Below are 13507 nucleotides of genomic sequence, written 5' to 3' on the forward strand. Positions count from 1 at the left end.
GATGTCTAATTACATTCTCATCAGCTGTACTTTGAGTTTAGTGCTGAAAACCAAATGTTAGCAAGCTAATATGCTAAAGTAACACAGTGGAAATGGTTTGAAGGAAATGTATTTGCTTAGCATCATTTCCATGGTATGTCAGCATTATGACGTTAACATTTAGTTCAAAGCAGCACTGTGTCTAAGTGCAGCCTCAAAGAGCTGCTGGCGTGGGGATAAACTTGTAAGACTCAATGTGTTGACTTGTTATGAGTTAAATGCAGAAAGGATCAATTTACAATTAGCTGAATTATTACATTTTTAGTTTTTTAAATGAAAGGTTATTTCTTCTTTGTCTCTGGTGTTTGGAGGGACTAATGACCTCTGTAGTATTTCTAAAAGCCTGCATTTTAATTCATTTTATCAATATCAAAGGCAAACCAATAAAAAAAAGAGGGTGGGCAGTGTTATACCACCAATTTAGGTTTTACAAATTCCAGTTCTGTTCCGAGATTACAATCGGATACATTTATTAAACAAAAACAAAACAAAACTTGCTACACCTCCGGAGGACATCACTCACAGGTGAATGCCCTTGCTTTGGCTTCTTTCCAGCTCTCCAGGTGTGAGCTGGCAGTGTGCAGAGACACAGTATGCGGCTAATTGCCTCTGCAGTCCTTGGTAGCTTGGTACTGCCTGGGTTAATGACACCGGCTACAAGATAAGGCCCAACCCTCCTGAGCTCATTTTCATTGAGAAAAGCTTATCAGTTTCCCAGGGTTATTCCATCAGTAACCTGGCAGACTGCGTGGTTGTTTTTCACAGAGTGTATTGACATGTCAAGGTCCACTTAGCAGGGTGGGTTGGTCTTATAAATACGGGGACACTGGAGGAAGCAGCAGTACTCACGAGCTCTTGCAGAGCCCATCCGTCGAGAGGTCTCTTTCATGTAACTACATCGATCTCTACAGCCTGTAAATATGGATAACAGGTGTCATTGTGCAACCAACAGCGACCTGCTTTCCAATCCAATCCTCTACAACATCCTGAGCCAAATGGATAACAGCAAAGCAAGCCAAAACGGCTTCAACTACAATTCAATGACTCACAGATGCAACTGTGAGCTGCGACGGACCGTGTGCTTGAAAAGGCCATCCGAGATCTGCAAAGAAGCATCAGCAGTTCTGGTCAAAACTGTCCATTTCATGAAGAACTTACCTGCTTTCAACCAGATGCCAACAAACGACCAGTTCTCACTCCTCAAAAGCTGCTGGGCACCGCTCTTTATTTTGGGTCTGGCCCAGGAGCACGTGGACTTCGAGGTGACGGACACGCCCGCTGACAGCATGCTGAAAAAGATTCTCCTAAATCGCCAGGAGAGATGTGAGATGGAGAGGGAGCCGCCCACCATGGCCGGTGTCAGCAAACTCCAGTCCTGCCTCAAAAAGTTCTGGAGTTTGGATTTGAGTCCAAAGGAGTACGCATACCTCAAAGGGATCACAATATTTAATCCAGGTATGTATACATCTGATGTTGGATGTAGAAGTGAGAACGCTTGGCTCTCAGAGTCAATTTCCAATCCCTGCTGGAAGAACACTGCAAAAGCTGCATTGTACATGTTTCAGTATTTAATTCCTTGTCTTTACATCCAACAGATGTCCCAGATTTAAAGGCAGCTCTGTTTGTTGAAGGCTTGCAACAGGAGGCTCAGCACGCCCTCAGCGAGGTGGTCCAGCTCCTTCACCCAGGGAACCAGGGGCGCTTTGCTCGAATCCTCCTCACAGCCTCCATGCTGCAGAGCATCACACCGAGCCTCATTGCTGAACTCTTCTTCCGGCCCGTGACGGGCCAGGCGGATCTGCTGGAGCTGTTGGTCGACATGCTCTTCTGCAGATAGAAGAGGGACCGGTGGACTCTGTATGCTATAACTGTCCCTGACAGTGGACTGCTAACGGAAAAAGCACTTACAACAGCCAATAAAAACAGTGGGAATTGGTGAACAAGAGACTGTGAATTACTTATATTCACGTTGAAGCTCGGGTCTGAAAATCTTGAAAGATTTGACCTTTTAACACATCAACAGAGACTGTGCCCACTTTAAATATACTGTATCTTATGTTGAAGGTCTTTTGTTTGCTTCAATGTTGTAAATAAATGCTGCAATGCCAGAACATTTCAAATAAATATATTTTTGTACACGAACGGAACGTTTCATTCTTTTAAAAACACTCACAGCAAGCCAGAGTATTTGTTTTGAGTACCAGGTGCTGCACCGGATATAGACACTGACAACTCATTTGGCAGGTCCCACATTACTGACATGTTGTGCAGCCAAGTATTGCTCAAGCTTCTGTATTTTAAATTCCTTTCAAGGCACCAGTTAGCAAACCTGGCAAATGTGTCACAACGAATTCCCCGCATCTAACAGAGTTGTCTCTAAAAACAATGGAAATATGGGCGATTTGAAAAGTTGTTTCAATAGTACGAGTTAGGGAGAATACATTGTAATGGGCCAACAGTATTTTTTTCACAAATTTTGAAGTAACTTTTAAAATGTAAGGCTAACGCTTGCTTTAAACCCAGTAAGCGACAGTCTGTCATTGTTAGTGTTGGATACAACTTATGATGAGAAAGCATATCTGATTCATGCATGCTGTGTTCACCTTCATGTTTTTCCAGACTGTGTTGAAACCAACGGTAAGTGTTGCATTTCATATCACCGGTGATCATTTTTCTCTCTAAATTTCATAATCATGTGAACGTTGTATCACCTCACACCACGCTAGAGAGAATTGTAGGACAGTAAACCCCCCTTTCATGTTTCTATTATGACCACAAATGAGTTATTTCAGTAGGTGCTCTGTCTCCCTCTCATGGAAAACAGTGAAAGTCACATGTTTACTCTGAGAAACTATAATCCCACAGCAGCATTCCCAAGCAAACTAAACCTGAGCCCTGATCCATTTGTCACATACACAAACGTTTAACAAAATAAAAGCACTACACAAAACAATGAACAGTTTTCATGCACCAAAGCGGATGAAATATGTGAATGCTGAATCAACTCTCCTAAAAACAGATCCCAGCGCACTGTTAACAATCTGCAGGCTAGATATTTGATATAGAACAAGCCCTGTGGATTCGTCCCAGCCTGTGGTATGCTCGTTGTGAAACAGTGAGCTTTTGCATGACACCTCATACAGGTAAAACAGGAATGTGCTGGCGGGGGCAGAGAGCCAGAGGAAACGGGGTTACACAGGGCGCACCACAAACACTACAGGCGCAACATTTGACACGGAAGAATTTGTCATTTGTTGTTTTCTGGGATTAGTAGAGTCGATTTTATGTTCTACAAATAAGCAGAACATTTTTCACCTATTTTCAGTATTACACGGTTTCAAGAATGTTGGCGAATCCTTCTCTTGAGGTCTGCTATCTGCCTTATTGTGCCGTTTAAAAACATGTCTGAAGTCTTCACATTGTTTTTCATCTTTGGTGCTCATTACATGCACATTGTCACATATTAAAACTACTTTTAAGACAATAATATATCTTGAAATATACATTGTTGGTATACCGGAAGTTAAAATGAAGTTGACTTAAAGTTCAGGTTAAGTTCCTGATTTTGCACGGCGATTCTTCCCTTTGCAAAAAAATGACAAAGACAAACCCCGGGATTTTATTTCCTTTCTGTCAGAACCAGCCAAACGAGTTCTTTCTTTTGCTGAGGGCGGAAGAAGCCTTCCTGGCACAACACAGTGACCTCGGGGAGATGAGCTTGACAACAATAATCCAAAGAGGAAAAGTAGCTAGTAGGCTGCTTTAGCATACATTTTTTTGAAAGCTAAAATGAAAACTACACTAGTTCGGTATTTCCTTATTGAATGCACATGAAAAGGCATAAACAAGCTTTTTTTATTTTGTTAAAAACAGGACTTATCTGTGAATAAAAAAAAAACGTTGGTCAATGGCACAAATTGTGTAAAAACCCAGAGTGTAACAGTGACATCAAAAATATGTACATCAAAATATGGCTTAACGATGCCGTTTTCAGGTCAAAACACGCTTTCAAGGACTAAACGGCAGAAAGCCCATATAAACACACACGGTACATGCACAATGGCTTGCTTAAACAATCACAGAGAAGAATGAGGACGGTTACGTTACGATCAGTCTCTATCCTCTGGCCTCACTGCTGAGATTACATGGAGTGTTGTCACGTTTCTTTCTCTGAAAACAACTTTAAAATGTGTGTGCATACAAATACATACATAAAAAAATAAAAAAAACAACAGTACCGGTAATGTCTTTCCATGTGTAAAACAAACAACCAATTATTTCCTCGTGTTTTTTTTTTTGGCTTTGCTGGAGATAAAAAAAGTCCACCAATAGCAAACATTAGCCGGACCAGTAAAAGCAGAAGTACCACCGCCCGGGGCAAAAGGTGCTCCACTCAGTAACAGCAACAAAAAAATAATAGCAGAAGGACATCACTGTCCATCTACATTTGTCAGTACAGGTGCTTCTGTGTCACCCTTCAGAGCAGAAGAGGAGCGCCCGAAGAGTCTGTTTCGGTGTCATGATGGTAGGGCGAGTAGGCTGTGGCGGTGTTGGAGGAGTACGCTGTGAGAGAAGGAGCTTTATTTAACACGCTGAAAACAAAAAACATCGCCCTAACACACAAGAAAAGACGATACAGCAGAAGTTCTATTTCATGCACAGATGTAGAACCCGGGACACCCACACGTTCCCAGGTCGCCATGTGAAAGTTGTGGAAACACAATGTGCTGTACCCTCATTCAAAAGACATGCAACAGGACACCCCGTCCTTTTAACCGCCTCTCTCCACAGAACAACAACGGAAAAAACAGAGGCTGCTGCGCGTTAATCCACCTGTAACCCAAGTCGTTCCCGAAAATTACACGATGAAAGCACGGGACATTAACGTGGCAATATATTTAATGCGACTGGACCTGCTGCTGGGAGCAGGTGGTGTAGCGTGACCGCTGAGCTGGAGGGGAGAATGAGGCAGATTGATGGGTGGGTATAAGGTGGCAGATGAGGGGAGGAGGAGGCGGCAGCTAATGAGCGAGGGATTGTAATATGCAGAGAAAAAGGGGGCAGGAATGTGGGGCTTTCTCTGGCTTAAAGAGGGGCATGTTGCTGGAAAGTACAGAGAAAACGCCTGCAGCTGCAGCGGGTACAATGGTTTTGGAAAGACCCGAGCGCCATTTATTCACCGGGGTAGTAATTATACCTGTGACGAGGACAAATAAAGACCTCCATCTGCACATTGCATACAAATAATAATAAAAATCTGCGTAAATATTAATTGTGTACATTTAAATATTGTGCCAACAATAACATTTCTAACCACTAATCACACGCTTGTGGACTCTGGGTGCTGACTGATTATGGCCCTCATCAACCTCTTGAAACCTCATGCATGCATTCACATCAGCCCAAACAAAGACTCACTTCTCCCGCTGTAATGTCGCATTTTCCTCGCCAGCTCGTCCGACGGCGTCTGCTCCGACACTTTCACCTCGGGAACTGGAGCACGAGACAAGACAAGAAGATGAGCGCAGGGCAGACAAGGAGCTTCAACAGACGACTAATGCACTCTTATTTTGGGGATTAATACTGTCACCTCGGCTATTGTGCAACTCGTCTTACGAGACGGCGTCAACATGTATCGACTTGCCTCAGACTAACCAATTTATTGTTAGGTCACTGCCGGGTGTATTAGTGCGACAAAAGCAGCGTCCCAACAGACACTATGAGTCATTTAGGGAAGACAAGATGAGAGGTATGTTTTGGTATGTGGCAGCCAGATGGTTGTCATGTGGCCTCTTATGAATCTTCATACAGCAGGAATTAATTGTGATGATTAGTGTAGTCTTACAGTCACTGCTGAATAAAGTGTTGGTCATGGTCTCGTTGCCACTGTCCGGGAGCGTCCCGTCGCTCCTCCCAGTGGGACGCTGTCCTGTCGACGGATGGCTCTTGTTCCTCTTGCCCTTTCGCGTGCTGATGCGGATGACCCCGTGCACGAGCTTGCACTCGGCCTCCTGCTCCTCCAGGTTGTAGTCCTGCGCGATGCTGTAGATGAGCTCGCTGATCTCGTTGGTCTTGCGGGAGAACGAAGAGTCGGAGGTGCACTTGGCCAGCTGGTCGATCTGGTGCAGGGCGTAAAGCTCCAGCAGCTTCTTGGTGATGAGCGAGTCAATGTCTGTGCCCGTGTCACTCAGGTCATCCAAGTCATAGTCCTCGCGGGACAGCAGGCTGGTGTTGCTGACAGGCCGCTGGCTTTCCCCCTTGCCGGGCGTGCGCGTTCGCTTTGGGGCAGCGACCGGATACCTCACCGTCTGACCGGCGATGCGCACGTCCGGGTAGCGGAAGCTGTCACTCGCGGGCAACTTGGAGGCTTTGGTAGACTTGCTGGACTCCAAAGGGACGCCACAAGTGGGATTGGTCACAGCTATGCCGTTGGGAGGGTGAGGCTCACTGCCTGCTTTAGGGGGGTGGTCCGTGGAGCTCTCGTTAACGGGCAGGCAGGGCTCCCGGCTGCCATAAAACCCACAGGTCAGTACACAGCAGATAAGAGCCTTGCAGCCAGTCCAGCCCATGGAGGCACAGGAGCCACAGGCATGTCTGCTGGCAGGCGCGCTGTCTGCCGACCCGGGAATAAATCCTATAGTCTCCGAGCCTCGACCCGTGCCGTTTCGCGGGTGGCCTCTGCTGCGTCCATACTTGTTCTCTGAATACCGGGTGTGGTCAGCGTGGTGATGCTCCCCGCGAGGATCCTTGTAGGCGTCTTGGCTGGCCGTGCTGTCTCTGGATATAGTCCGAGTGGATCGGTACTTGTCTGCTCTGGAGCTGGAGACGTGGTGTTTGTGGTGGCGGGACGCCTGGGGAGCCCCTGTGCTGTGGCCAGGCATGGCTCAGAATACCTGGGACCTGGTGTGGGAGAGGCATGTTCAGAAATAAGAACCAGGTGTAAACCTCCCCCCCTTTTTTAGTTTGCCACACAGACTTGCAGCATTACACGCACCATGACACATTAAAGCAGCCTGCGTTAAAGAGAAACGGAGTAAACACCGGAAAGTCTGACAATGTAAATAAACCTGAGTGCATTAATTTGGCCCATTTCGTCGCGTGTTCTCAAAGCTTGTTTGGCCTTAAGTACATGTGCAGGAAAAAACACGTCAGACCAAAACTCAGTCAACAATTACACGTTTTTAAATGTGACTTACCGCATAAGAGGAAACACTTGGTGGTTGTCTTTTATCTCAGATAACTTGTTCAGCGAGCAAACCGCGGAAGTCTCACGGAGGAAGAACTTCTGCTAGCGCCTCAAACAGAGAAAGAAAAGACGGATTTCGACCGCCCACAGACTTCCCGGTGACTTAACTTCCACTAAACAACACACTTTGCAAAACCTTAAGTCGGTTGCCTCAACCGAACGACGCGACACGGCTCATTCGCGTCGTCTGCGTTTTAAGTTTGTTATAAAACTTCTGTTGCGTTAGTCTTGTGTTGCCGTGAGTCTCCCAATGTTTGGCTAATACCTGCGGCTACAGCTAATCCCAGATCCTACACCCACCCACAGGTGAGTCGTGACGTCACGCGAGGCGGTTATAACAGCACCGAAGGAGGCGGGAGAAACTGTAAAAGACAACAAGAGGAACGTGGAATGAAAATAATGAAATAGAAGAAGGTGAAAACAAAGAAGAAGAAGAAGAAGAAGAAGAAGAAGAAGAAGAAGAAGAAGAAGAAGAAGAAGAAGAAGAAGAAGAAGAAGAAGAAGAAGAAGAAGAAGAAGAAGAAGAAGAAGAAGAAGAAGAAGAAGAAGAAGAAGAAGAAGAAGAAGAAGAAGAAGAAGAAGAAGAAGAAGAAGAAGAAGGCTGCAAATCTGTCCATAGTCAGATTGGAATTTGGTGATGCAACATAATAACTGATGGTACAATTATGCATGGCAATGTGACACGTGGTCTTTTCTTTGCACACACATGCAGGGAACATACACACATACACGCTAGGTCTGACATGCACACATGGGTGCACAGCTGCAGAGCCGGCAGGTGTTTTCCAAGCAATATCTTTCATTCTGCCCTATTTTTCCCCTCTATGGAAACACTTAATCACCCGCTCTTTGAACTGAAATAGTAGGGCCACCTTACCTGGGGAAAAATATGAGTCTGTAGCGTGGTGTCTTGTGGTTGCACTGCAGTCACAATAAAGCAGGGGCACAAGAAAACTAAATGCATCAAAAGTTGATTTTATTTATAATTCATGTAAATACAAGTTGCATGTCATACAGTAGATTTAACTTCTATTGATTTGAATATTACTGTACTACAGGTCACATTCTGGCACAATAAAGATACATGGTGCATTTAATTAAAGGATTAATCTTATTAAATAAAACGGACTGGGTGTCTATGGGTTCAATTTGTATAGGTCTACATACATTAGTCATGCCATTAAGCTACCATTTATGTATTTTATGTTTCTGGCGGTCTTCTTCAGTGTAAGATATGTAAAGTCATGATACTACCAAAAAGCTAAGAAACCACAGTTGACAAAAACTGAGACGTACAGACTGTCGATATATATTTTCAATGTAGCCTATGTATTATATTTTTAGAAAATGTCTGATAAACATACAATATTAAAGTCCATTTAGTGCCTGGAAAACACAAAGGCACTTTTAAGGTAGGATTTATCTGTTATAACTGCAGGATGTACAGGAAGCTCAAAAACACTGTATATACCAGCTAACTAACTATTCACATACATCTTCCTCAAATGCTTCTAGTTTTAGGAGGTCATAGGTTCACAGGCGGAAGAGATTGTCAGCTGTTTGACCTGTGTGTCTGCAGGAAGCTTGACAATACAAGTGTCACGTGGCAGCGCTAATCCTAAATTCCCTCGCGCCCGGCTGCCACCGTTCTCTGCAGAGCTGTGCCCCAGCCGGCGAGGGTCCGAGTCAATCTCGAATCGGTAGCGATATCCCTCCAGGACATCCCGACATGCGTCTCTCATTTCAATGATCCACTTCTTCATACCTTTGCGATTCAGGTAGAGCACAAAGAGAAAGACCATGCCCACAAACCCCAGCACCAGCCCGAGGAAGACATAGGATGTCTGCAGGGTGAGGTCAGCCACCTCTGCTTGGACTGGATCAACACATCCAATGGCATGGACGCCGAGCCCTCGCAGCTGGGTGTCACTAAGCCCTACTGGTGAGGCGCACCTTACAGCATCCATGTCCACCTGAGCTCTCGATTCGTTCAGCCAGGCCACAAAATGACTTATCTCGCAGGAGCAGGTGTAAGGGTTGTCCCCAAGAAGGATTCTGATGTTCCCAAGCTTCTCCAGCTCCTGTAGAGCATCAGCCCCGAATGTACTAAAGACGTTGGTCGTAAGGTCCAGCAGCTCCAGGCGGTTCATACCAGAGAAGGTTCCGCCGTAGACAGCCACCAGAGAGTTGTTGGCGAGGAAGAGCTGCTGCAGGTCGGGAAGGTGGGAGAACATCCCAGGGGGCAGCAGGGCGAGGTGGTTCCCAGAGAGGTCGAGGCGGAGGAGCCCCCTGAGATCACCCCAGCGCAGAGCCGTGGCGAGGTCCGTCAGGGCGGTGAAGTTGTGCAGCGAGCGGCTCAGGTTGAGCTCCTGAAGGGGACCACCGGGTATGCTGAGAGCTTCGGGGTGAATGAGGGCCAGTTGGTTCTCACTGAGGTCCAGGAAGCGCATGTTGATGAGGGCAGAGAAGCTGTGGGACGCCATCTCTGTAATCCTGTGAAGATGACGAACACTGTAACATCTGTCCTGAGACATTTAGCAGCACTTCCATGCTTGGACACAACTCACTGTACTGCCAGAGTAATCTAATTTAAAAAAAACATTCAGAGAAATAAACATTATTTGGGGTATTTATGAGATACACATCAAGAAAGTTTGTCATATTATCCAAATATGGCTCAATATACATGAATGAAACAAAAAAAAAAGACAGACATTCTCACCTATTGTTGCTTAAAATGATGTTGGTGACATTCTCCATATCTGTAAAGGAATCAGGTCCAATCTGGTGTATATTATTTCCCGTGATGATGACAGTCTTAGCATACCCTGGAATACTTTGTGGCACTGTGAGCAGATCCTTAGAAACACATTTTACTGTGTGAGTGACAGCAAAACATTCGCAGCCAAAAGGACACTCTAAGCACTGGTACAGTGCACAGAGAAGCACTCCCAAAAACACCCGGACAGCAAAAAGACACATCTCTAAATTATACTCAATTCAACACTCAGATTAAATATCTGACAGCAGCAAAAAGCAAACTCACTCCATGTGAATTAACAAGTCAAATTTTAAACAGAGATTTTCTTATTACTAACTAAGCAATAGCTGCAGAGGCGACAAAGAGAGCTCCAGCATGAAACCCCTCCTCATCTGCTCCTCTCTGGAAATAAAGGTTCCCGTAAATTGATGGTAGTTCATATCAGGCAGAGTCTGCTGGATGAAAAAGTTACGTGGTTCCCTTAAAGGTGCAGAGGACGATTAGGGCATCCACAGCCTGTGACCTACATCAGTCTGCCAGGGGAGACTTCAGCTTTACAGCACAGCCACCAATAAGGTTACAGAAACAGAAACATCAAAGTCATACAATAACTAATAATACTCTTTTGGGTACATAGCATCAAAAACAAAACAGCGAAATAAATAATCCATAATGTAATGTGGTATTGTTCATAATTAGAGGTTTAGTAACATTCCAACATTGGGATTCACAGTTACAACGCATTTAAATACTGACTGGAGAGAAACAAATGATGCACTTATCTTAAAGAAAACACTGCACACGTTTGTCTTTATACACCAGAGTAGAGAGGATTGAATGAAGGAGGGCATTTTTCACACGCGCGTCCTAAATCATTTCTATCTTTGGTAGCGGCTCATATCTCGTGGACGAATAATTGATGAATACTTTCAGCATTAAGATATCTTGATCCAGTCGGTAGTGATTAATTACTGAAATGTACATTAGCCAGCGCGGAAACACATTCATCACTGCTATTCTTGGAAAAAAGTACATCTCTGGATTCAACAGTATTGCTCCACTGTGGCGTAATACTCGTATATTTCTTAATAAGCAAAACAGAAGCACGGAACCCACTGTGTGAAAATCAGTGATGGTGAATTTTGAAGCTTATTCACCATTAAAACATGAACTGAACAAGGGTTTTGCCCTTAAATGCCCTCCCCACATCACCAACACACAACACAGTCCTTCATTTGTAATGTTCTGTACAAATACATGTCAACAGACAATAACAACATATAGAGTATAACCAAAGTCTGCGAGTCATCCCGTTGAACTTCTCGCTCCACTACTGGAGGTTGAACGTCAGGATGAACGTGCCGAGGACTCCGCAGAGCATGAAGAAGGGCAGCCAGGTCTTGAGGAACGCAGCCAAGCTGGAGGGTACAGAGAGGGGAAGATGTTAAGAGTAATCATTAACACGACAGACCAGGACATGTGAGGTGTGTTGGAGTATCACATGGTCCGATCTCTTTACTCCCCAAGGCCCACAGCTCCTCTCTCTCCACCCGTGACCGCACCCCAGCCTGCGTCCTGCTGTCCTTTCCACCCAGCAGGGAGCCCCACCGGGTGGAGCCACAGAGGGGAGCGCCGCTGTCAGTGATGAATTACACGACTCCCCTTCTGTATAAAAGACTGCTGGGAGTGGATGTGCAGAGGCAGCACAAACAGTGGAGTCTCAATGTGGGTCAGAGGAGAATAATGAGGGGTTCTCAAAGCCATATGTCTCGTAATGCTCACTAGCATCCAGCAGCAGAGCAACGTAAAACCACTGTGTGCATGTTAGTGATCAAGATGCTTCATGTGTTTGGCAACCATATTTTCCCTCTGCTTGCGTGCGACTCTACGACTGCTTCTTCTGTCTTCTTTGTGTTTACGTCACCTTCTGCATGTCCGTCTGTCCTGGAAGACGAACCCTACCCATGTCGCTATCTTTCCACAATAAAATGTCCCCATCCAAAGAGTAGAGCCCACTATCATGAGTGAACCGAGAGACAGATTAAATATTATACTCTATGAGATGCTAACCTGGAAGTGTGTCTGGGTTCTATATGCGAACAGTTCTTCACGGTGTTACAAATACTTACTTCACATGTTTTCCACGAAGAAGAGACAGCGCGCACAGGTTCATCATGTTCCAAGACGTGCTGTTGTCGTAGTGCATAAGGTTGAGGGCCATGGCAACGTGGGAATGGCAGTTATCTAAGCACAGATTGTGCTTCAACAAAACAGAAAAAGAAGTCATTATTACAATATGACTAATGATGCAGAAATACGTGCGTCAAACGTGCTAAATATCGTCTTACCGGCCTACATTTGTACTCCTCAGAGGCGTCATGCACTGCTTTGTCCCATGTAGCAGCACCATTGCTACAAACTTTGTCCACATCAAGCCTCCAATACCTGCAATATTATTAACCAATGCGTTCACTTAACGTTGTGATGAGGTGTAAATTACAATTATTACACGATATGTTGATCAATACTTACTTTGTTGGTTTACCAAAGCCCATGTTGTCTTCCTGAAAAAACAACACATTTTGAGTTATTCAATAAATCATACATCTATGCTTGAAGTTATTGTGGAATTCAGCCATGGCTGCAACTCCCATTCATTAACAATTCAGCAGCTCTACTCTGCACATCAGCATGACATCTCAGATTGAAGGTTCTCTCATCTCTCGTCTGATACATGAGAAGAAACTATGTTCGTAGGTAATAATTGCATATCATTTAAGTTTTTAAAAACAGCAACAAAACAAAAAAACAGTACTCACCGACACAAAGTATGATCCTGCAAAATCTCTTATGATTCCATTAGAGGTGCATATACCCATGTGACCGATGAAGGGGAGCACCCACCTGCAGGATGCAACCAACAGACAGCAATGCATCGATATCCCTTTATTGTGAATCACAATACACATACAATACATTACAAACGAGTACATTCAATGCAGTCATTTACTGAAAGGCAATAGATAACACGAGGTTCAACCAGCGGCTGACATCAACCTGCTTCACTTCATTTGACGTTAGCAAAAATAACAACAATGCTGTAACATCCCACGCTAAGCCTGCAAGAACAACAACACGTGTTAGCTTCTTACGATAAAATAGGAATAGGCGTCCAGACAATGCAGTACGGGTAGCGGCTGTCTTTCTTGTCGCCTTTCAAGAAGTCTCCGTGGTAGTTCATCATGATCTCGGTCTCGTCCACCTCCGCCATCACTGCCTGGAGTGACACGAGACGGCAGTGACGCGGAGCCGGCGCGAGGCGGCGTGGGAGCGGCAGCGGCCAAGCCTCCGCAGCAGAACCAGCTGTCGGTCGGTGAACGCAACACCAACCCTCGGTCCCTGAACGCAACGCGGTTTATTTGTGCGTACTTGTTTACCATGTGAGCAGGTTTAAGAAGTAC

General features: G+C 45.1%; 3 protein-coding genes and 1 pseudogene across 4 annotated transcripts; 1 reads left to right on the forward strand and 3 right to left on the reverse strand.

Annotated features, from left to right (window-relative positions):
* Positions 1-959: 959 nt before the first annotated feature.
* nr0b2a (nuclear receptor subfamily 0, group B, member 2a) lies at positions 960-1876 on the forward strand (the record flags this gene model as incomplete). Its single annotated transcript, XM_079274943.1, has 2 exons — positions 960-1494; positions 1635-1876. The coding sequence occupies 2 exons, from the start codon at positions 960-962 to the stop codon at positions 1874-1876; spliced, it is 777 nt and encodes a 258-aa protein (XP_079131069.1).
* Positions 1877-4013: 2137 nt separating this feature from the next.
* kdf1a (keratinocyte differentiation factor 1a) lies at positions 4014-7518 on the reverse strand. The gene is made up of 4 exons (XM_079274939.1): positions 7236-7518; positions 5885-6939; positions 5458-5532; positions 4014-4602 (listed from the first exon to the last, which is right to left on the reverse strand). The coding sequence occupies exons 2-4, from the start codon at positions 6918-6920 to the stop codon at positions 4517-4519; spliced, it is 1197 nt and encodes a 398-aa protein (XP_079131065.1). The 5' UTR covers positions 6921-6939; positions 7236-7518; the 3' UTR covers positions 4014-4516.
* Positions 7519-8810: 1292 nt separating this feature from the next.
* On the reverse strand, positions 8811-10277 carry LOC306782766 (trophoblast glycoprotein-like; annotated as a pseudogene). The gene is made up of 2 exons: positions 10008-10277; positions 8811-9778 (listed from the first exon to the last, which is right to left on the reverse strand). The product of its transcript is annotated as a trophoblast glycoprotein-like (transcript).
* A 1059-nt stretch (positions 10278-11336) lies between these two features.
* Positions 11337-13320, reverse strand: LOC306781941 (transmembrane protein 222-like). The gene is made up of 6 exons (XM_079275066.1): positions 13199-13320; positions 12866-12950; positions 12579-12610; positions 12395-12491; positions 12176-12306; positions 11337-11464 (listed from the first exon to the last, which is right to left on the reverse strand). Exons 1-6 carry the CDS (start codon positions 13315-13317, stop codon positions 11377-11379), a joined length of 552 nt encoding a protein of 183 aa, XP_079131192.1. The 5' UTR covers positions 13318-13320; the 3' UTR covers positions 11337-11376.
* Between the last annotated feature and the right edge of the window lie 187 nt (positions 13321-13507).

This window comes from Melanostigma gelatinosum (assembly GCF_949748355.1).
Source record: "Melanostigma gelatinosum genome assembly, chromosome: 9".
Taxonomy (NCBI): Eukaryota; Metazoa; Chordata; class Actinopteri; order Perciformes; family Zoarcidae; genus Melanostigma; species Melanostigma gelatinosum.